The 24,737-nt window shown below is 44.3% G+C and overlaps 1 protein-coding gene across 1 annotated transcript; it reads left to right on the top strand.

Annotated features, from left to right (window-relative positions):
- The first annotated feature begins 338 nt into the window (after window positions 1-338).
- LOC141202817 (tubulin alpha chain) lies at window positions 339-9,138 on the top strand. Its single transcript, XM_073663773.1, has 4 exons — window positions 339-494; window positions 7,434-7,656; window positions 7,828-7,976; window positions 8,068-9,138. Exons 1-4 carry the CDS (start codon window positions 492-494, stop codon window positions 9,040-9,042), a joined length of 1,350 nt encoding a protein of 449 aa, XP_073519874.1. The 5' UTR covers window positions 339-491; the 3' UTR covers window positions 9,043-9,138.
- The last annotated feature ends 15,599 nt before the right edge of the window (window positions 9,139-24,737 follow it).

Raw genomic sequence — 24,737 nt, 5'->3', positions numbered from 1 at the left:
TCAGGGCGCGGCCACGCATTAGGTACCATTGTCCCGACAATCGGCACTACACACGATATGTCAGAGGTGTCACCACACGGAACTCGACAGGCGGCTGCTCCCCGCGATATCGGGCCATGACCATGTTTGGAGTTGCTGAGGACCGGACCTGTACAGCTGCACGGCCCTGATAAGCCGCCGCCATCAGCGCAGCATCACAGCCTCTCACCACTATCCTGCCGCTTCCGGCCGCCACTGCGCTCAGCTCTACAAATGACGTTTTCTTTCAAAAGTTCGAAGGAACCAATAGTTGCTGCCCTCTGCGCACCCCCGCCCATCCCTTCGCAGTGCGCCCGCCCGCCTGACGTCACTACAGCAAAGTTATTAAAAGCTCCCGGCCGGAGCGCATTCCAGGGCAGTTCTTACCGAGACTCCTAACTGTCGGTCGGTGAGAATTTACACTTCTTGGAACGCTCGTCCTCTCTCTTTGTGAACGTCCTAATTGAGCAGCCATGGTAAGTGATGTGAAGGGAGCGCTCCTGGTCGCCGCATCCTTCTGTAGCGGGAAGTGCACCTCCTAAACTCTAAGCCCAGCCCGCCGTCCTCGTGCTGAGCCCCGTTATTCGGGCCGGGGCCTGCAGTACAATGTGCTGTTTAACCCCTTCCTGCCCGGCTCCGGTGGTCACAGGCCGCGCGCTTTTCGCGGCTGCAGCGCGGTGGCGCACGTGCGGTGTCACGTGCCCTGAGCCGCTCCTTATCCGCGGCTTATAGCGGGAGGGCCTCGTGGACACATTAATAAGGAGGGGCTCTTTTTAGTAGGGGACTACTTTTCCTGAACCCGGGTGACTGGGTTGTCAGGCTTTCTGGCCGCAGTCACGTGGCCGTGCTCCTGATCTGCATCAGCCCTTCCCTATAACGGTTATAGATGGCGTCTGAGCTTCCCTGGCCGCTATAGACGGGGACGTCCTGGGGCTTGTGGAAGTGTCGCGTTTCCTGCAGGGCCCTGTTCACATTTTGGACATTTCTATCCCTTACATGTGAATTGCTACCAATTTCGGGGAATAGATCTGTTCCATCATATTGGTAACATAAAACCAGAGCATCCACATCACTAGATGGCTGAGGGTTAAAGGGGTCATCCTATGTAAATGGGCACCGCCTAGCCTCAGGCTAAGTGATGTGTAATCCCATGGACTGAAAACTGGGGTCCTGAGCCCACCACTGCAGAGGAAATTTAGAGTGGTGGTCAGCGGCCTTTCTTAATTCGCAGATGACAGGCAAAGAAATGACTGATCTGCTAGTCCATCCTGTGGAGATTACATGGAGCGTCCATATGCATGGCTACCTGTTTATTCCAATGCCTGGACTGGTGATCATTGGGGTCTTGGGGATCAATTACCTGTTTTGTGAAGTAACTTTTTTCATGAGGGCCCCTTTAAAATGTCATCCATTGTGGGTTTTCTCTTAAAATAGGATGCCAGCATTTTTTTTTCAGTGCTGGAGATGCTATACTTGCCTGCAGTCTTCACTTTTTTTTCTTTGGCGGCACTCCGGTCCCACAGCGCCTTCTTCTGTCTGGCCGGAAGTCAGAAGCTGCGTCACAAGCTCTCGATGCAAGTCATGGATTTGTATTGTGACTTCCGACTCGCTCCATGAAACACAGGAGCAATCCGGCAGGTCTGACACTGACAGGTGTGGCAGCAGTGGAGGGTGAAGTTGGCGGTGGATAAGTATCCGACTAGGTACGAGGACCTTACATTAGAAGTGACACCGTAGCGCTGCAATAAACGCTGCAGTGGTGCTTTATGTAAAAGCTGTCTGCCATAGGATACACCCTTCATCATTGTGCATGGAGTCTGGTGCAAGAAATCTATTACCATGAAATGTGCAATATTGTGTTTTATATGGGATGGTCTGACTCGTGCCCCCGGGTAACATTTAGTGTAACTTATGGATGGCGCAGCTTAGTGGTTCTGTAATGCCAGCTCAGAATGTGAAGGAGGGGGTATAGCTCTCCCATGATAAGGTGTGTGCTTTAGGATGAAGTCATTACTTCCTGCTACTTGTGACTCATGATCTGCTCACTGAAGAGATCACAAAGGGCTCAAACTTCTGGGTTCACTACTGGAGTATGTACAGAGCAGGTGGGGTGGATACAGGAGGGGTGACACAGCTGATTAGAAGATGAGCCCCCTAATGTAATGTGCAGAAGGCTGGAGTGGCCTGTAGTTTAGGAACACTGGCTTTTATACAGAGTAGTGAGTAGTTTTAGCAATGAGAAGGTTTTGTATATTTCTGGCCCTCAGGTTTTCCAAATATGATCTGTATGGATGTATAGAGATGCGTTGAGCCTTTGCTCATGTTTAGTGGCATTCGGTGTTACGATTTTAAGGGAAGAAATCGGTAAATGACCTATTCCTTATATCGGGTTTTCTGTGAAATTTATTGTTAATGTTTGTGTTCTTTACAGATCAATATACACTGGGTACGGAAAGTATTCAGACTCCTTTAAATTTTTCACGCTTTGTTTTATTGCAGCCATTTGATAAATTCTAAAGTTCATTTTTTTTTCTCAATGTACACTCTGCACCCCATCTTGACTAAAAAAGATGTAGAAATTTTTGCAAATTAAAGAAACTGAAATATCACATGGTCATAAGTATTCAGACCCTTTGCTCACACTCATTTAAAGGGGTTGTCCAGTACTTTAAAAAAAATGCCAGTGTGTTTTAATGACAAATACAACCTTCTTTCTAATTACCTTGTGCTGCTGATACTGCCTGTGAGCAGCACTATCAGTGGCCGCTCACAGGCAGCACGTGACCCCCGGCGCTGACGTCACGACATGTTGTGGCTGCAGCCGCGGGTCCCTCTTCCGCGTTCCACCGGTGGATGCTGGGTGTGATGTAGGGAATAATCCTGCCCACAACCCAGCAGCCACCATAAGGAACCCAGTGCTGAGTCACGCCTCACTTGTGACGTCAAAGTGGGGTCACGTGCTGCCTGTGAGCGGCCACTGATAGCGCCGCTCACAGGCAGTATCAGCAGCGCAAGGTAATTAGAAAGGTTGTATTTATCATTAAAACACTGGCTTTTTTTTTTTTAAGTGCCTGACAACCCCTTTGTCACACGCTGTCCATTTTCTTGTGATCCTCCTTGAGATTGTTCTACTCCTTCATTGGAGTCCACCTGTGTTTAATTAAACGGATAGGACTTGATTTGGAAAGGCACACTGGTCTATCTAAGACCTCACAGCTCACAGTGCATGTCAGTCCAAAAGAGAATCATAAGCTCAAAGGACCGGCCCAAGGAGCTCAGAGACAGACTTGTGGCAAGGCACAGATCTGGCCAAGGTTACAAAAGAACTTCTGCATTACTCAAGGTTCCTAAGAGTACAGTGGCCTCCATAATTCCTAAATGGAAGAAGTTGAGACCACCAGAAGTCTTCCTAGATCTGGCCGTGCAGCCAAACTGAGCAATTCGTGAGAGAAGAGCCTTGGTGAGAGCGGTAAAGAACCTAAAGATCATTGTGGCTGAGCTCCAGAGATGCAGTAGGGAGATGGGAGAAAGTTCCACAAAGTCAACTATCACTGCAGCCCTCCACCAGTCAGGCCTTTATGGCCGAGTGGCCTGACGGAAGCCTCTCCTCAGTGCAAGACATATGAAAGCCTACATAGTTTGCTCAAAAATACATGAAGGTTCTCTGGTCTGAGACAAAGAGAACTTTTTGGTGATAATTTTAAGTGGTATGTGTGGAGAAAACCAGGCACTGCTCATTGCCTGCCCAATACAATCCCAACAGTGAAACGTGGTGGCAGCATCATGCTGTGTGGGTGTTTTTCAGCTGCAGGGACAAGACAACTGGTTGCAATTGAAAGAAACATGAATGTGGCCAAGTAGAGATCCTGGATGAAAACCTCTTCCAGAGTGCACTGGACCTCAGACTTGGCTGAAGGTTCACCTTCCAACAAGACAATGACCCTAAGCACACAGCTAAAATAACAAAGGAGTGGCTTCAGAACAACTGTGACCATTCTTGACTGGCCCAGCCTGAGCCCTGACCTAAACCCAATTGAGCATCTCTGGAGACCTGAAAATGGCTGTCCACCAACGTTCACCATCCAACCTGATGGAACTGGAGAGGATCTGCAAGAAGAATGGCAGAGGATCCCCAAATCCAGGTGTGAAAAACTTGTTGCATCATTCCCAAGATGACTCATGGCTGTACTAGCTCAAAAGGGTGCTTCTACTCAATACTGAGCAAAGGCTCTGAATACTTATGACCATGTGATATTTCAGTTTTTCTTAATAAATTTGCAAAAATTCCTACCTTTTTTTTTTCAGTAAAGATGGGTGCAAAGTGTACGTAAATTCTAAAAAGTAAATTTTTTCTCATTAATCAAATGGCTGCAATGAAACAGTGAAAAATGTAAAGGGGTCTGAATACTTTCCATAGCCACTGTATGAAATAGAAATCTTGTAATTTTCACTCTGGCGACTGGGGCTTTTTTAGACTTTAAATTCCTGTTAAAGGAAACAATACATGGACATCAATGGCTAGATCCTGACTCCATGTTTTCTACAGTAGTGTCTGACCAGTTTGTGAAAGGTGGGGGGGGAGCAGGGTCAGCTGTGACGTCTTGTGATTGGTGGATCCTGTTATCAGCTGTGTAGAGAGGTGCTACCTGACAATGTCCTGCCTCTGATAAGGAGCCTGCTGAAAATTCTTTAACCAGTGTGCATATTGCAAAATTACACTAAATATTTTCTGTATAGAAAAGATTGATGACCTTTTTATTTATTGTTTACTCTTTTTTTTTTTTTAATCAAAATATATGTAGCACAAGAAACAAGAGATCCCCTAGAGGACTAGCAAACCTGCTGCCATGTTGTCCACCATATAATGGAGCTCTGTATAACCCCACCCCCACCACTGATTGGCAGCTTTCTGCCTATGCATAGTTTGCACAAAGTTGCTAATCACTGGTGTGGGTGGGGTCATACATAGCTCAGCATTTAATAAATCTACAGCAGATTTTTCTTTAAAAATACAGTAAGTGGCACATCAGTGTAAATGGGGGGGGGGGGGGGTGTCTTGTTATAGGAAGGTCAGTCACTACTGTAGGTTGCACAGACGTGGGAAACTGAGGTGACACTTGAAAACTTTACTTTTATCTTGATTTAGGTTCTGTGCTAATAAACAGATTTTTACAAAAATGAGGAGCCAATAAAAGCTTTTGCCTCATCAGATGACTTCTTAAAAATGCACCTAATTGAGGGGATCAGTTGATTGCCCCACAATTTTACTTCTGCCCTTAAGTTTGATGGGTGGGGTCCCAAAATGGAGGATCGTGAAACATGTCACTATGGGTGATGTGACTGCACTGCCAGCAGCAGACTTTAATTTACACGGCTTTGGGTGCCGCCTTAGGTCATGTTTCATCAGATGTCCCAGATGGTGATGAGCTCTTATTTTTCACTGGTGAGTGCACTTAAAGGTCTTATTCTTGTAAGTTTCTTACCTTGGACCTGGTCATGTGTTACTGATTGAGGATGAATAATTAAAAAACACGAGCCATTTTCTGCTTGGCTTTTCAGCACCCATGTTGTCCTGAAGCATACAGTGTATGTTGAGGATGGTAGTCTTTAATGTCCTGGCTGGTAAGAGATCTGATCATACGCCATATAGTGCCGTTACACACGTCTGCATAGGTTATTTAAGCTTCACTATAGTGTGGTTGATCCTGCTGCTGCCGGTCTGGCATTCCTCAGTGAGTCAGTGCTAGGAAATTTGCTGGTTTCAGCCGGTTTATAGAGTAGAACAAAAATTAGTATGTGAAGCATATGATTAAGCCTTGCCGGGCAGAACAATGGGGACAGACTAACTCAGAAGTGCCAGGGCCACTGGGGCAGAACATTCATCAATTGAGCTTTGTGCATCATGCTGGACGCTAAGGGTTGGTGCAAAAACACCATTTTAAAGTTAGATGATTATATATTCACATGATCTGTCCTCAGCCTAAAGAGAATCTGTAACTTCTAATCTGTTCCATTACAGGAGAACAGAAATTGTAACTTTGCCAGGTTAGGCTCATGATGGACAGCAGTGCCAGTGGGCTCCATTACCTTTGTTTGGGTCTTAGATGTATGTCTGTGTGGCATTTTATCTGACAAAAATGCAGCATGCTGTGCTGCTTGATGTAAACAGAGCCATAAAGGGGTTATCCATTAATGAATTTGTTAAAGGGCTCTGGAAGGTGGAGACGCTCTCTCCTCCAAGTGGTGCTGCTCCTCAGTGCTCAGCTCTGCATGTCCCACTGATCTGCTGGGATCAGCATCTGGGGGTGGTGTCATGTGAGAGCTGTTGCCGATCAGCTGTGACACCCCCCCCACCGAATGTTGATCCCAGAAGACCAGTGAGTGATGCAGGGAGATTCTAGAGATAAGCATTTTTTTCTTCCCCTCTGGGCCTATTAATAAAAGGTTAGGAAATTTAAAAGGATCTCTTTATGCCTGTATCTAAATGATTAAATGTAGTTAAAATATTATAAATATCCTCTGTGATAGATGCATAGAATCTTTATTTGGATTTTGTATAACATTTTATGCACATGGGCAGCAAGTGCAGGACTTTATGCAGCGAAGTATTCTGCTTGGGAAAAAGATGGCGCTATTGCAATCTGAGTTTCAAATTTAAAAGGAATTGTCTATTAGCAGCTGCCCATTATCAGTGAGTGACTCCTGGTGTCGTTCTGTGTACATCTCTGATCAGTAGCTAGCATTTAATGTGCCAATAAGCCAAATACTGAATTGTGATTTAGGCCTGTAAAGCCTCTTCAGAATTAGTGGTCTTAAGAGATCTAACAAAGGACAGTCGTGCATCCTGCTGCACTTTGCCAATATTGTGTGATGGCTGCATCCTCCATAGTTAATGGCTCAGTGCATGTGCTGCAGGTTTTTTGAGTGGCGCTCTGCACATGCTTGGGAAGTCAGGAAGCGCAATGCATGTCACAGGGCCCTGTGATGTGCGGGTGGGGGGGGTATATGGTAACTAAGCACATAGGCGAGGATTTTGGGGAATAATAAACAGTTAGGCCGGGAATTTTTGGCGTTCCCTGGACGCCAAGCCTGTAGAAAACAGTGGATAAAAACACTTTTCTCTGCAATCAGACCTCTACTATGGGCCATACAGGCAAGTATAGATTTACATTTCTATAACCTGTATGCCCATAGTAGAGGTCTTATATCTCCCAGGAGGGTGACAGATTCCATTTAATCTTCTCAGCTCCCAATGTCTTGTGACCTGCTGATCACATGACCACATATTCAATAAGATTCTTAATAACTAATCTTTACTGATAGTGAATTAATGGCCACAATAAAAATGTTTTTCACTATTAGAGCAGTTTCATTTTACTATACTGCATAATGTTGTAATCTTTCTTTCCTTCCAGCGTGAGTGCATCTCTATCCACGTTGGTCAGGCTGGTGTGCAGATCGGTAATGCCTGCTGGGAGCTGTACTGCCTGGAACATGGCATCCAGCCTGATGGGCAGATGCCCAGTGACAAGACCATTGGAGGAGGGGATGATTCCTTCAACACTTTCTTCAGCGAGACTGGAGCTGGAAAACACGTGCCTAGGGCTGTGTTTGTGGACCTGGAGCCCACAGTTATTGGTAAGTTGGTCTGCAGTTTGCCCCACACTTTTGCTATTCAGTTGCCCTGTCACAAATTTGGTTCCTGGCATTGAAAGTATATTGATTGTGCCTTCACTTCAGGGAGTGGGTAAATCCTTAGTCGGGCCTCTTAAAAGCAAAGGCATTGATGAATGACTTTTATTTCTACAGATGAGGTGCGCAGTGGTACATACAGACAGCTATTCCACCCAGAACAACTGATCACTGGGAAAGAAGATGCTGCCAACAACTATGCCCGTGGTCACTACACCATTGGCAAGGAAATCATTGATCTGGTGCTTGACAGAATCCGCAAACTGGTGAGCAACTTTCTGTTTTGATTGTGTGGATATATAGCAGACACATTAAATGTTTCTTATTGTAACATACTGTGCCTCATGTTTTCCACAGGCTGACCAGTGCACAGGTCTTCAGGGTTTCCTGGTTTTCCACAGCTTCGGTGGTGGCACTGGTTCTGGCTTCACCTCTCTGCTGATGGAACGTCTCTCAGTTGATTATGGAAAGAAGTCCAAGCTGGAGTTCGCGATCTACCCAGCTCCCCAAGTGTCCACTGCTGTTGTTGAGCCCTACAACTCCATCCTTACTACTCACACCACCCTTGAGCATTCTGACTGTGCTTTCATGGTGGACAATGAGGCCATCTATGACATCTGCCGTAGAAATCTAGATATTGAGCGCCCAACTTACACAAACTTGAACCGCCTTATTAGTCAGATAGTGTCCTCTATAACAGCTTCCCTCAGATTTGATGGAGCCCTGAATGTAGATCTGACAGAGTTCCAGACTAACTTGGTGCCCTATCCTCGTATCCACTTCCCTCTTGCCACCTATGCCCCAGTCATCTCTGCAGAGAAAGCCTACCATGAGCAGCTGACTGTAGCAGACATAACCAATGCTTGCTTTGAGCCAGCCAACCAGATGGTGAAATGTGACCCACGTCATGGTAAATATATGGCTTGTTGCCTGTTGTACCGTGGTGATGTGGTGCCCAAAGATGTTAATGCAGCTATTGCCACCATCAAGACCAAACGTAGTATCCAGTTTGTGGACTGGTGCCCAACTGGTTTTAAGGTTGGTATTAACTATCAGCCACCAACTGTGGTTCCAGGTGGGGATCTGGCCAAGGTCCAGCGTGCTGTGTGTATGCTGAGCAACACCACTGCTATTGCAGAGGCCTGGGCAAGACTGGACCATAAGTTTGACCTGATGTATGCCAAGCGTGCCTTTGTGCACTGGTATGTAGGTGAGGGTATGGAAGAGGGAGAGTTCTCCGAGGCCCGTGAGGACATGGCTGCTCTGGAGAAGGATTATGAAGAAGTTGGTGCAGATAGTGCTGAAGCAGAGGATGATGGTGATGAGTATTAAACATTTAGTTGAAACGTGCCTTTTTCCCCTTAAAGCTAAAGCCTTCCATCTTATATTTTTTAAATAAAGATCCATTTTTAATATGGTTCCTAATAAGTGATGGCTGTTTAATTTGAAGTTGCAAAGATGTATGAAATAAGCTGCTAAAATCTTACACAGTACAGTGGAAATTCATATCTGTGCAATGACTTGTGTAAAGCATATTCAACTAAAAAGAATACAGAAGCAATGATGTCCTAGGCTGAAATTATTTTATTCCAGTTTGCACTTCTTGGCCATACCTTGATGTGGCTTCTAATGTTTTCTTTGTTCAGCACTTAGTTTCCAAATGGTTTCACTTACTTTTGGGGAACCTGTGAAAGACTTGAGCATTTCAGTGGAAGAGTCTTCTAAATGATGCCATTAACTTGGGGATAATTCTTTTTAAAGGGAATCTGTCACTCCCTGGGACCTGTCAGACCTCTAATATGGGAATACAGGTGATAGAAATGTGAATCTACACTTACCTGTATGGCCCATATTAGAGGTCTACTTGCTTTGTAATAGCTTTTTATTAAATTAGTTTTGGCAAGCTTCCTGTCCGGGGGACACTAAGAAGTCCCTGCCTATTAGCTTCATTTCCATATCCCCCCATCTCCCCTGCAGGTCACAGGGCTCTGATGTGCAGGGGAGGGGGAGAATATGGAAATAAAAATAGGCAGGGATTTCTTAGCGTCCCCCAGATGGGAAGCTTGCCAAAACTGATTTAATAAAAAGCCATTACAAAGCAAGTAGACCTCTAATATGGGCCATACAGGTAAGTATAGATTCACATTTCTATTACCTGTATGCCCATATTAGAGGTCCCTGGGGGGTGACAGATTTCCTTTACCTTGGTTTTTAAAGGGAACTGGTCATCAGGATTTTGTACCTGAAACTAATGACCTGTATGTAAAGACACTATAATGCTGTGTAAATCCATACTAGAATTTTATATTCTGTTTTAGAGAAATCAATCTTTGAAATGTTTTGCAAGTTCAGTAGGATATGTACCTGCCTGCTTCTTGCCTGACTGGTCACTTTTCTTTCAGTGACCTGGTTTTCTTAGCAATTTTTTCCTCCGTGCAATGTATGTTCAGATTACTAGTCCAGCGCTCCCACAACATCAGGAATTGTGACCTCACAGGATAATTCAGTAATGAGATCTTGTGCATCTATAGTTATTGCCTGTGGTGTATGCACAGTAAGGTGCTGAGGACAGGAGAGCTGGTCTAGCAATCTGCACATGCACCGGGGGAAGGGCTCGCTAAGGAAACCATGTCACTGAAAGAAAGTGACCTGCTAGAGGTGGTGGCTGAGGGGCAAGTGTGTTCTCCTACCCTGCTGCACTTACTATTCATTTGCATTAGAGAAATCCATAGTTTAAATATAAAGTTTCAAAAGCATTTCTACAAGGATGGGATTGATTGATTCAGCATTAGTGCCTTTATATACAGGTTATTGGTTCTAGGTATAAAATCCTAACGGTAGGTTCCCTTAACATTAGATTACTACACACTTTAATGGGTTATGAAACATTTTCTCTTGAATTGTGACACTTAGATGAAATTTCATTCCTTCCATACTAATTTTATTGTTCATTGCATCATTTGACACACGTTTTCCAACAAAAAATGCAGCATATTCACTTTTTTTGCTCACATTTCTCCTGTGGGCATTACTGACATTAAAGGGAAGGTGTCATCAAAAAAATTGCAGCAATTGAAAAAATGTAAGGTATTTAATATTTTACTTTTTAAGAAAAAAATGATTTTTTTAATGAAGTAAAATATAAAAAATTTAAATGTTTGGCATTTCCACTTTTAAACACTAGAGGGAGCAACTGCTGAAATTCGCCATGAAAACCTAGTGTACAACTATCTTTGCATTATGGACTGCAGTAAATGTGGGCTGGATCTGCTCACGTGTGTGACGTCACCCCTCTCCTTTTGGGTGTTTGTAAAAAGATGAGGATGAAGTTTAGGATCACTGTGGAGCCATTTTCTTGGTGACTGCTAGTGCTACTGACAAGACAGCATTAGAGGCGGGTGGGCAGTGCTTTTTCTGTTAGATGGTGCTGCTTGCTGTATCATTAGCTGGGGTTAGATATGTGAAGTATTACATCTGATTGGATATGTTTAGAGTAATACAGACTGGAATTGGATACCGGGTTAAGTCTAGTGTCACATGATGGGTAGAGGCAGGAGAAGCGGCCTCAATGCAAGAGATAAGGTCGCCATCTCACGGCAGTCTTGTGCCCATGGCTGCTGTACGTGAGGTGTGTAAATGTCCTGCTCAGACACTTAAACACCCCACAAATTAAAATGGCAGCCCCAGTGGCTAAAGTAGAAATTAATAAATAAAAAAATTAAAGTTGTACATTTAATTTTGTATTAAAAATAATTGATTATATAATTACAAAATTAAAGATCGCAGCACCTTCCCTTTAAGGTCTAATGAAGACTGGTGTTTCTGAGAGTAGTGGCACATCTTAGCAGCTGTAAGGATGTATGTGCCACCATAGAAATAAACTCCTCGGCTGTTGTCCTGTCTGAATGCTCCTTCCTGGGACATGAACATCTTTTTGAGGATACTTCAGGGTGGTAGGACTTGTGAACACAACACCATTTGTGTGCAGCCCTGTAAACCCTTTGCTATAACTGCACATTAATGGAGACCTTGATATTGGATTCTCACTTGGTTTTATTGAATTAATTGGGGAAATTCACATTTGAGAGCAGGGCTTCTCTAGACAGTTTCTATTGGGATTTCGCCTACAAATCAATGTAATGTTTGGGCCTCACAATGTGTAGGCTGTATTCACACATCTGTGTGAGTTTCCATCTGCGATAAACAGGCAGACCATGGGGTTTTTGTCAGGTGTTTCCCATTTGCTTCTAGTTTTTGCTTGTATTATTTCTTTATGTATTACTGGGCGGGATGTGCTTTCTCCTAAGCAATAAAACAGCCCTGTAAGGTCACATTTTCATATAAAGTTATGATCAGAAAACACACTCTGAGCTATCATTTACACTCTGGCTCTGTATGCGGTCTAGGAAAAAAATCAAAGCTCATGAATGTGAGAATGCAGCCGTAGTTGTCATCAAATTATATATAGTTCAACTTTGCCTCTTGACTGCAATATACCACTAAAATAAGTTCAGAGTTGGTCATTTTCAGTGCTAAACTATAGATTGCTGCAGCTATAGAAAGGTGAATGCAGCATGTGATCAATGACATGGACTGTCTCCCCAGCTGTGCCTGGCAGGGGCTGTCTCACTGAGGGGGCAGTCTTTGAGAAGTACTGCTGTAAGGGTGGTCCAATAAGCATTCTGTTGCAAAGTAGTCCTTGATTCATTGTTAGTCCAGCTTGGAACTAAAAAACATGAGCAGTCTATGACCCTCTTAAGAACCTGTGATAACTGATCTGCAAACATTGGTTTGTAAAGGGAACATGTTGCCTCCAATCAAAGCAATTTACCTGCAGACATCTGCTGGTCTATAACCTGGTAGATATGATTTGAATGCTTACTGGACCTGTGGCTACAGGGAGAAAATGCAGTTATTTTCTCCCTGCAGCCAATCTCTTCCATTCATCAGGGCAGTGTAATCACTCCCCAGTGCAGTGATGGCTTGCTCTTCATACATGCTGCAGAACAAGGCTGTTATGCTGGATAGATGTAAAGGGACTCAGTGGAGAATGAGTGCTCAAATTACAAGTGCTTGGTGCACTGTGGCATGGTCAAACATTTAAGTGCACCTTTCTACCTATCTGTTTTCCATCTATTTCTGCCTCTATGAAGCCATAGCAGTCAATCAAAGAGGGAGGGGGTTGGGATAGTGGGAAGGTACACTTTACTATTTGGCCATAGTGAACAGAGTGCTTTTACTTGCTTTGAACAGTCGTTCTGTGATGACAGTCCCTTTAACTGAATGCACACAGCATAGTGATTGATGACTGACAGCTCAGCCATGATGACTGGAGTGACTGCTGAGCTTATATCATTACTGCGCCAGTAAGGTGGGTAGACCTGACATGACTTGATTTACCTGCACAATACAACTTTTTTCTGCAAGACAAAAGTGGTGTTTGATGTCACCAAGGCAACTAACTTTGATGCATTTGGTGGATGAGCAAGCAATGCCTCTGGTTTGCTCACTTTTGCAGAGCTGGGGAGGGGATGGGGTGAACACCAAAAGATGCAAAATTTTTGTGCATCTTTATAATCTGCCCCTTAGTTCCTTGATTACAATGTGCAAGAATAGTTTCTGTCAACACATCCTGATGCAATAGAAGATAAGATTGTGCAGAACACAGGAAAACGACAAGAGGAAGTAGGTAAAAAACGTGACACTTATGTGGTGAGAAGCTACCCGCCACAGAAACTGAGTTGTTAAACCAAGTACACAGGACCATTGACTTGTATGGCTTCAAACAACTGTAATTTAAAATCTACGAATGCATATGTCCTATGCAGATTATATTTTTGAATAGTTGCATTGGTTTTGGAGTCTTCATCTTGAATTAAGTTACACTTGATGAGAGGGATAACCTGTGTCTTATGTTCTAGTGGTTCTTTATTCAGTGGGTTTAGGAGGGGAAACGTAATGCACAACACAATATATAACAGCACATTACAGAGAGCCTTTTTTTCAAAGAAACCTGCTTCCTGATCTATTAGAGTTTAGCATCTGACTCCTGTCAATCAGCTTTTTTTTTTTTATATATATATATATATTGTAAGGAAGTTGCAGCTAGTGCAATATAGCATTGGCTTAAGTGCACAAATGAAATTGTATGACCAGGTGGGGGCCCGGCAATTGTGTCGGCATGAATGCAGCTTGTCAGACAGCACTGTTTTCAATGAAGAGACTCCCAGGGGCTAGTTAGGGTAATATGCAGAGTACAAGGATGGTACCAAGTTAAAAAAAAATATTTTTTTTTATGGTAATGCCAACTATTGTCTGCCCATCGGGCAACTGTATTAGTGGTTTAAATGGTAATTTGGGCTACAAGGACCTAATACACTCAGAGCATGCCCACAGTGCTGTTTATATTACAGTATGTTTCCTATATTACCATACCTGCAATAGAGAAACTGTCCTAAAGGGGTTTGCATGTTAGAACAGTTATCACCTATCTGCAAAATCTGTAATAATTACTGATTGGTGGGTGTCCCACTGCAGGTTTGCACACTGATTGACAGACCAGGAATTATTGTTGTTTTTTTTATCCCAGTTATAAGATGACACTTGTAGGTTTAATGCCCAACCTCAACTCCATTAATTCTCTTCGAGCTGCCGAAAAAAGCCGAACACCGTGCTCCGCAGCTCTACGGGGACTTAATTGAGCGCAGATTGAGCATGTGCACTTCCGCTCTGTTGTAATAGGAATAATAATTCCTTATTCTGCCGGTTGGTGTGAATCCCAGCAGTCGGATCCCTACTGATGAAGTTATGATCGCTCCTGCTATTAGGTGATAATTTGTTTAAAAGAAAACTGTAGCTCAGCACTTGGGAATTAAAATCTTGTAACTTTATTCACATCTTCATAAAAACTTCAAATTGGCAAATCATGAGAGCATGTGCAAACCCCACCAACGTGTTTCAGGCTTAAAGTAGCCCAGGTTCACAGCGTATGTGCAGATAAAACAAACATATTTAACAGCAATGAGAAACAATCGGATTTAAGGCTGCAAACCTTACATCACCGTAAAAACTGGGTTGGATCCAAAAGGATGTAACATGGCAAATAGATGCAACAGAAAAACTAACGAGGGATTGTGTGATAGTATTGCAGTGCACATTCCTTCTACTCATACTCATGTGTTCTGCTACATAACTAAGACAGAATAGATGAAGTATACCATACATGATGCACATTCAAACTCCATTTTGCACAGAGTGAACAGGATTCTGTCCACATATAATGTATTATGGTGGAAATTCTCATGGCAAAGCTCCAATAAAGGCACTGTGTAAGAAATGTCTCAATGTGAACAAGATTCCCCTTTGCATCAAACAGCAAGCTAAATTAATATGTTTAGTGGAGAATCATAAATTAACTCACTTTTCTCAAGACCGAATAATATAAAAAAATACGGAAAATGTACTTTGCACAGTATGGACAAGGCTCTCTCTACTTAAATACAGGGTGCTTCATAATATGGCCATATAGCAGAGCTGGGCAAACGATGGCTCACGGGCCACATCTGGCAGTCTGACTGTTCCAATAAGCACTGCGGACCAAGAAAGCTGAAGGGCTGAATCCGTGGCCCACTGTCACTGCTAACTATCCTCTGAATAAATACAAGAAAAACTATGCGACGTAAAGCCCCACACTATAAGTCAAAGTGTAAAAAGTACAAATCTTTATTAAATATATATCACTAAAAAACAATTAGGTTACATTACGGAATATAGAGCACAAATGATCATGTACAAAATTGGAAAAACGGACATCTCAAAACCCCCAGCATAAATGACCCAACATAACTAGTTATAGTTCCATTTCTAAGCTCTAAACACGGTCTCAGTTTGTGTATATTTCCTCATATATAATGGGCTAATTAGCCAAACAGACTGCCATGTGAAGCAGTGTATACAGGACCAGTTTAAGTAAAGCACATCAATACCTTAGTGTAGGGTATAAGCAGTGGGCCACCAGCTAAAGGGTGAGTGTCCACCCCAACGCGCGTTTCGGCGAGCCTTCTTCAGGGGGGTATACAACTATATGTCTGTAATCATATATATACACATGCCTTCATTAGTCACCACACAGCGGTTTGCAATTTGCCCTGAGGACCTTGAGTGACGCTTATCGCGTCACAGTGGGCGGAGCGGCCGAGAGTCGGGGAACGCGCAGCCGACGTGACGCGCAAGCGTGCCTGGTCGTCAGGGCAACATTGCAAGAACTAACCAGGTAAAATGCCTCAGTAGAATATAACTGACCCTTGTAGTTATAACGTGATCGGATAGCAGTGATCCATCTCAGGGATATCTTTGATCTGTTCACATGCAGGGCAAAAGCTCACGAGAGGAACTCACTAGAGAGGAAGACAGATCGCACATACATATGTGACAAAGAGATAAAGAATCATTTAAAGACTATAAAGCACATAATAGCCCAATACACATTAAATACATTCAAAAGCAATAATAAATAAGTCCAAAAAAATGACAAATATAAGATGCAACAACAGTCACAGATTCATCGTAAAGTTATCTATATTTCGTCAAAAGAAGACACGCTCATCAATTTTTATAGGGCCTTAATAGATGCTTACAGATGTATATGTCTTCATAGATGGAGAGGCATATATCTTCATGGTTGGAGATGGGTGTAAACGAAGGCACATCATGCATTGTATATATAGGATAATGGAACAGGGTCGATGCCCACAGTATGTCAAAACCAGTCATGTAGATAAATGTACGAACATCTAGGATAGATTAAAAAACCGAAATGAATAAAAACAATAAAATATTAAAATAATACAATAATGCACATGAATCTGCAGTGGACAATCACAAAAATGGGACAAAACTAAGATGTTCATTTAGCCCCTTGGGATGGACGGTGTCCAAAACCCAAATCCAACGGGCTTCTAATTGTGCCAAACGTTGGCTCATCTTTCCGCCTCTGGTGGTATTAGTAAGTTGATCAATACCCCGCACTCTGAGTAGTGTGCTATCACAATCATGATATAATTTGAAATGATGGGGAATGGTCCTAAGCGTGGACACATCTGAGTGGCCAGCTGCCGCCTGAATGCCCAATATGTGCTCTCGAACCCTTACTTTAAGCTGTCGAGAAGTAAGACCCACATAAATGAGTCCACACGGACATGTAGCGAAATAAATAACATATCTAGATATACAGTTAATAGGTTTACGAATGTCAAATACCTTAGTCCGTGATGAATCATAAAATTGAGTAGCACATTCAACATTTGGGCAGGCAATGCAGTGGCCACACGGTCTGCATCCAGGTGCAGGACCAACCCCTTCAATAAATGCCTTCTCTTGCGCAGTCTGATAATGACTACGTATAAGATGATCCCGTAGGTTTTTTGATCTCCTAATTGTAATACTAGGAGTGGGAGGTATAAACTTGGAAATAGTAGGATCTGTCTGGAGGATAGGCCACGCCTTAATCAGGCAAGATCTCATATGTGAAAATTGAGCATGATAATTAGTAATAAATCTCACTTTGTTGTTATTTCTATTCTCTCGTTTTTTATAAAGTAGATCTGAACGTCTTGAATATCTTGCCCGATTGAACGCTTTTTTAATTACTCGCTTGCTGTAGCCTCTCTCGTAAAAACGGGATTTTAGTTCATCCGCTTGTTTTATGAATTCATGATGGTCTGAACAGATTCTACGCAAGCGGAGAAATTGTCCTACCGGCACTGACTGAATCATGTATTTCGGGTGTGCTGAAGAGGCATGCAGCAAAGAATTACTAGCTGTGCTCTTCCTAAAAATCACAGTCTGGAGAAAATCTTTATGATCTCTACGGATGGTCACATCAAGAAATGTAATTTCATTCCTGTCAAAATGATAGGTGATGTGAATATTCACATTATTTATATTGAGAGACTGCATAAATTGATGCAACTGTTCATCAGATCCCTGCCAGATCAGCAAAATGTTGTCAATGTACCGCGTCCAGAGAAGGACGCGCTCCATTGACGACTGCTGATCACGCAGGGCGAGGTCCCTCTCCCACAGCCCCAGATGGCGTACGAGGGGGCGAAAGAGGCCCCCATAGCTGTTCCCTGGAGATGTAGATAGAAGGACCCCTTAAAAGTGAAAAAATTATGGGTTAAGGAGAACTCAAGAAGTTCCAATATAAGTGTCACAATGTCAGCTGGTAGGTTTGAACTTGAGAGAAAAAAATCTGGTGGCCCTAATACCATCAACATGTCTGATGCTGGTATAGAGCGACTCAATGTCGACCGCCACCAGCATCATGTCGTCACCTATACTCAGACCATCAACTCTTTTCAAAAGATCCCCAGTATCCAGCAAAAAATAAGGTAGAGTCTCCACAAGCGGTTGTAGCTTGGAATCTATCCATAGATTTACGTTCTCCAAGAAGTTACCCATGCCAAATATAATCGGGCGCCCAGGAGGCACCTTTGGATTTTTTTGTATCTTAGGGAGAAGGTATAGGGTTGCTATCGAGGGCTCCACAACCTGTAGCGCCGAAGCCCGCTCCCTGGTTATAACCCCATTATCGACTGCTGTTTTAATGATTTTAGAAAGCTTCAAAATAAATGACTGAAGTGGGTTAAAAGTAAGGCGTTTATAGCAAGATTCGTTATCAAGTTGACGGTATACTTCTTTTTCATATAATGTTGTGGGCCATATGACGATATTCCCGCCTTTATCGGCTGGCTTCAGCACCACGTCGGGAAGCCCTCGAAGCAACCGCAACCTCTCCCTTTCAGTATTAGTCAAATTATCATGTTCAATATGATGGGGAATTTGATTGAATTCCTTAGTTACCACCTGTACAAACATCTATACTGGCACACGAGGCAAATGGGGGAAACTTCTTGGACCAAGGTTTGATGTGAACTGGGGATCTTACCTCCTTCAGCTAAAGTACTCTCCTCAGCCAAATCTTCAAGGGATCTTCCTCCTCTGTAGGAAAAAGAGCATGAAGCTGTTCATCATAAAAATATTTTTTGAACATAAGTTTTCGTGCAAATAAGTGTAAATCTTTTGTAGCTGTAAAACAATCAAATTTAGCCTTGGGAGAAAATGTTAAGCCCTTAAGCCCCCGTCTCACATAGCGAGATCGCTAGCGAGATCGCTGCTGAGTCAAGGTTTTGGTGACGCAACAGCGACCTCACCAGCGATGTCGCTATGTGTGACACTTTGCAGCGATCAGGCCCCTGCTGTGAGGTCGCTGATCGCTGCAGAATGTCCTGGACCATTTTTTGGTCTTTGCCCTCCCACTGGTCAGCACACATCGCTGTGTGTGACCAGCGTGACCAGCGATCAGGCTGGTAACCATGATAAATATCGGGTTACTAGGGGCACACGCGCACTTAGTAACCCATTGTTTATCATGGTTACGAGCCTGCTAAAGTGAGCGGTAACCTCCCGCTCACTGTAGCAGAGTGGTAACCATGATAAACAACGGGTTACTAGGTGCGCGTGTGCCCCTAGTAACCCGATATTTACCATGGTTACCAGCCTGCTCCTGCTTCAGCAGGCTGGTAACCAGGAGCAGGACATCGTGGAAAGATTCTTTCCACGATGTCGCTGCTCCCCTGATCGTTGGTGAGCCTGCCTGTTTGACAGCTCACCAGCGATCACATAGCGACACAGCAACGATCCCTGACAGGTCCTATCGTTGTCGGGATCGCTGTAGCGTCGCTAAGTGTGACGGGGCCTTTACTTAATAAATTTAAATCAGTTGGGCTTAGATGGTGGTCGCTTAGGTTAATTACCTTATTATCTTTCTTATCTCCATCTGGAGATTTAAAGAAACGTCGTTTATATGGGTGGAATTCCAGGTCTCTTGTCTTTTTAAGATCACGACCTGATCTAGTTTGCATCGAAGATGAGGAAGCAATGGAGGATTCACTAGTAGAGGAGAGTGAAGCATCTGAGGGTAGACGTGCACTTCTGGATGTCTGGCTAATATTCTTTCTCCATAAATAAACAGAGTTGGTATTGAAATCTTTTTGATCTCTCAATAGTTTTTTTGTCTGCATGTCTTTAATTTTTTGGACACATATATCGAATTCTTTCTCAATTTGAATGTTATACAATTCTAGGCGTTCGATCGGGCAAGATGTTTTCAACATAAGTTGTATCTCATCAATAGATTTGTCCAACTCATTAATTAATTTAGTATTATGATCAATAAGCAGTTGCATTAGAGTGACTGAACATCTACTACAGGCCTCCTCCCATCCAAGTATAAAATCACTATCTTCTACCACAAAGGTAGGGATAGTGCGGACGCGTAGTCCTCTGGGTATTAATTTACATATAAGGTATTTTTGTAGAAAGGCCCGATTCCACCAGTTTGGTGCGTTTAGTCAATGTATGTTGCAATAAATTAAATTGTTTGTCCCAATTGCGATCGCCCTCCTGCAGATCATTAGTGCCTTCAACTCCGAATGTTTGATCAATATGGTTGAGCCAACCCTTTTCTTTGGCTCGGTAATCCATTTCTGTAGAAAAAAGAAGATCTGTGTGAACCACAGTAATATAAATAATTACAACATACCACAAAAGAGTCCACATCATATCATTAGTGTATTGCCGCAATGGGAGAACTTATGGATAAACGGAGAATGGGCATCGCAGGAGGACCATGGAAAAAATACAAGAAAAACTATGCGACGTAAAGCCCCACACTATAAGTCAAAGTGTAAAAAGTACAAATATTTATTAAATATATATCACTAAAAAACAATTAGGTTACATTACGGAATATAGAGCACAAATGATCATGTACAAAATTGGAAAAACGGACATCTCAAAACCCCCAGCATAAATGACCCAACATAATTGCATATCCTCTGAATGCAGACAGCGATGATTACATTGGTGGAGGATGGAGCCGCCACCGGCTCCTCCTTCCACTAAGCGTGTGCGACTGATACAGCAGACACGATGATGTCACTTCATTGCGTCTGCTGTGCGGTGGGCTGGTGAACTTGAGAAAGGAGCAGAGCACCGGGGGAATGGAAACGAGGTGAGTATGTATTTTTATTTTTATGTGTGGGTGGCTCATACTCTATATATGAGGTTATGCGGGGCTTATACTGTATATAGGGGGGGATCACACTATAGAGAGACTGGGGGCTCATATTGTACTTAAGAGGCTATATGAGGGCTCACTATATAGAGAGGCTATGTGAATGCTCGCACTATATACAGTACAAGGGGCTATGTGGCAGCTCATACTGTATATATGAGGCTATGCGGGGCTCATTGTAGTAGGGGCTATGTGGGGGCTCATTGTATATAGAGAGACTGGGGACTCACACTATATAGGGGTTATATGGGGGCTCATGCTTCATATAGGAAGCTATGTGGGGCTTATAGTGTATATAGAGAGGCTATGTAGGGGCTCATACTGTATACAGGGGGCTATGTGGGGACTAATACTGTATATGAGGGCTCATATTATATATAAAGAAGCTATATGGGGGCTCATTGCATATAGGAGGTTATGTAGGGACTGTATACTGTATATTTATTTGATGCAATAAAATGCAAACTAATTATGTAAAAATAACCCAGAAAACCATATTGTAAGATTCTGTTTCTCACAGCTGAAGTGTACCTACAATAAAAATTACAGACCTCTCCATTCTTTGTCAGTGGGAAATCTTGCAAAATTGGCAGTGTATCAAATACTTATTTTTGCCACTGTATGTAAATGAGCTGTTCAGGCTATGGGCTGGACACAGATCTGCATGAGAATCTGCCTCCAGAGATTATTTTACATGAAGGCGAGTTACCAGTGTGATGGCCGTTCTCTGCTCTCCTGATCACTGCAGAGCTGTATGAGATTATACCTGACACTTCGGCAGGTTCCTCTCAGCTGCAGCTTCCAGCTCACAGATAGGGTTGTAATACAGCAGAGCTGTGAGAGCTGCAGCAAATGTGTTTGTAAGGAGACAAACTTAAGTTCTACTGTCCTGTATTAGTTACATTTCTCAAACTGGTAATGCCCCCTATCATATATAATAATTTCTGCAGGTAGATTCTCATGCAGATCAGTGACCGGCCCATAGTCCTGAACAGCTCATTTACACATTGCAAAAACATTGCTAATTTAAAATATAAACCTTTGTCTATAATAACCACGGCTCCACCCTTGCCTACTTTTTTAACAATTATTTTTTAATTATCCTTGAGTTGCCTTCAAACTGTTTATTGGTTAGGTTTTTGTGCACTTTAGTAGGCAGATTGTGGATTGTGTTATTGTTTCAAATGAGAACTTGTTTTAACTGGACAACCCCTTAAATTGCTGTTCACAGCTCAGAGCATCTGCTCGGGGAAGATGGCTGGTCCAATTATCTTGTGAATAAAACACAATAGATGATTAAAAATCAGTAAAATATTTGTTTTATTAATGTGTAAAATAAGGTGATATATTAACTTGAATGGTCAATGCAAGAAACGTTTCTTTTTCTTTAAAATGGCTTGTGGTGCCAAACAGTAACAACAGAACTAATACTTCTCTTGTAAATTGTAAATCTCCAAACGCTTTCCCCTACCAGTCTCCCTTCTTTCGGTTTTATCGATGTTGTGTGCAAATTGTCTATTCGGAGAGGAAGAGGACTTCAACTCTAGTGGCACCTATTGGATGTAGCCAGGGCCGGCGTCAGCACCCGGCGCACCCGGGCAAATGCCGGGGCCCTGAGCAGGCAGAGGGGCCTACTGGCGGTCGCGCACCCCGCTGGGCTATGGGCGGAGGAGAGCGGTGTCAGCGCTCGCCCTTCTCCGCAGCTTGCTCAGGGCCCCGGCAGCCGGATACTTACCTCTCCCCGTGCCTCCGCAGATCAGCTGTCTTCCTGCTCTGCGCTCCCTGTGACATCTCAGGTCAGAGGGTGCGGTGACGTCTTTACACCGCGCCCTCCCCTGAGCCGTCACAGGGAGCGCAGAGCGTGAAGACGTCGACAACGCTGGAGCTTGGACCCGAGCAGCGGGCAGCAGGTGAGCAGAAGGGAGGTGAGTTTTTTTTTTTTTTAATGCATGGAGGCATGGGGCATTATAAAGAGAGGGGGGGACATCCTGCATGGGGCATTATAAAGAGAGGGGGGGGCATCCTGCATGGGGCATTATAAAGAGAGGGGGGGGCATCCTGCATGGGGCATTATAAAGAGGGGGGGGGGGCATCCTGCATGGGGCATTATAAAGAGAGGGGGGGACATCCTGCATGGGGCATTATAAAGAGAGGGGGGGGCATCCTGCATGGGGCATTATAAAGAGAGGGGGGGCATCCTGCATGGGGCATTATAAAGAGAGGGGGGGACATCCTGCATGGGGCATTATAAAGAGAGGGGGGGGCATCCTGCATGGGACATTATAAAGAGAGGGGGGGCATCCTGCATGGGGCATTATAAAGAGAGGGGGGGACAACCTGCATGGGGCATTATAAAGAGGGGGGGCATCCTGCATGGGGCATTATAAAGAGAGGGGGGGACATCCTGCATGGGGCATTATAAAGAGAGGGGGGGACATCCTGCATGGGGCATTATAAAGAGAGGTGGGGGGCATCCTGCATGGGACATTATAAAGAGAGGGGGGGGCATCCTGCATGGGGCATTATAAAGAGAGGGGGGGGCATCCTGCATGGGGCATTATAAAGAGAGGGGGGGAACCATCCTGCATGGGGCATTATAAAGAGAGGGGGGGGATCCTGCATGGGGCATTATAAAGAGAGGGGGGGCATCCTGCATGGGGCATTATAAAGAGAGGGGGGGACATCCTGCATGGGGCATTATAAAGAGAGGGGGGGACATCCTGCATGGGGCATTATAAAGAGAGGGGGGGACATCCTGCATGGGGCATTATAAAGAGAGGGGGGGGGCATCCTGCATGGGGCATTATAAAGAGAGGGGGGGGTCATCCTGCATGGGGCATTATAAAGAGAGGGGGGGACATCCTGCATGGGGCATTATAAAGAGAGGGGTGGCATCCTGCATGGGGCATTATAAAGAGAGGGGGGGACATCCTGCATGGGGCATTATAAAGAGAGGGGGGGACATCCTGCATGGGGCATTATAAAGAGGGGGGGGCATCCTGCATGGGGCATTATAAAGAGAGGGGGGGACATCCTGCATGGGGCATTATAAAGAGAGGGGGGGGACATCCTGCATGGGGCATTATAAAGAGAGGGGGGGCATCCTGCATGGGGCATTATAAAGAGAGGGGGGGACATCCTGCATGGGGCATTATAAAGAGAGGGAGGACATCCTGCATGGGGCATTATAAGGTGGGGAACAGCCTGCATGGGGCATTATAAAGGGAGGGGGGGACATCCTGCATGGGGCATTATAAAGAGAGGGGGGGACATCCTGCATGGGGCATTATAAAGGGAGGGGGGACATCCTGCATGGGGCATTATAAAGAGGGGGGGTGACATCCTGCATGGGGCATTATAAAGAGGGGGGGTGACATCCTGCATGGGGCATTATAAAGAGGGGGGGGTGACATCCTGCATGGGGCATTATAAGGTGGGGATCAGCCTGCATGGGGCATTATAAGGGGGGGGGGCAGCCTGCATAGTGCATTATGTGGGGGGGGGACAGCCTGCATGGAGCATTATAAGGGGGGGGGCAGCCTGTATGGGGCATTATGTGGGGGGTAACAGCCTGCATGGAGCATTAAAAGGGGGTGGCCTGTATGGGGCATTATGTGGGGGGTAACAGCCTGCATGGAGCATTATAAGGGGGGGACAGCCTGTATGGGGCATTATGTGGGGGGTAACAGCCTGCCTGCAGCATTATATGGGGGCCAGTATCCTGTATGGAGCGTTATAAGGGGACCGGTATCCTGTATGGAGCGTTATATGGGGGCCAGTATCCTGTATGGCGTTTTATAAGGGGACCAGAATCCTGTATGGAGCGTTATATGGGGGCCAGTATCCTGTATGGAGCTTTATAAGGGGACCAGTATCCTGTATGGAGCGT

Source organism: Phyllobates terribilis, unplaced genomic scaffold, assembly GCF_046119375.1.
Source record: "Phyllobates terribilis strain yellow unplaced genomic scaffold, ASM4611937v1 Scaffold_2__4_contigs__length_985480577, whole genome shotgun sequence".
Lineage (NCBI taxonomy): Eukaryota > Metazoa > Chordata > Amphibia > Anura > Dendrobatidae > Phyllobates > Phyllobates terribilis.
Note: the sequence above shows the minus strand (reverse complement) of the source record. Positions and strands in the feature narration are given on the sequence as shown.

Excerpts from the sequence above, each read along its gene's own strand:
- LOC141202817 (XM_073663773.1), top strand. Across the intron at positions 7,657-7,827 it reads CCTGGAGCCCACAGTTATTG|ATGAGGTGCGCAGTGGTACA; the intron begins GTAAGTTGGTCT and ends TTATTTCTACAG. Across the intron at positions 7,977-8,067 it reads TTGACAGAATCCGCAAACTG|GCTGACCAGTGCACAGGTCT; the intron begins GTGAGCAACTTT and ends TGTTTTCCACAG.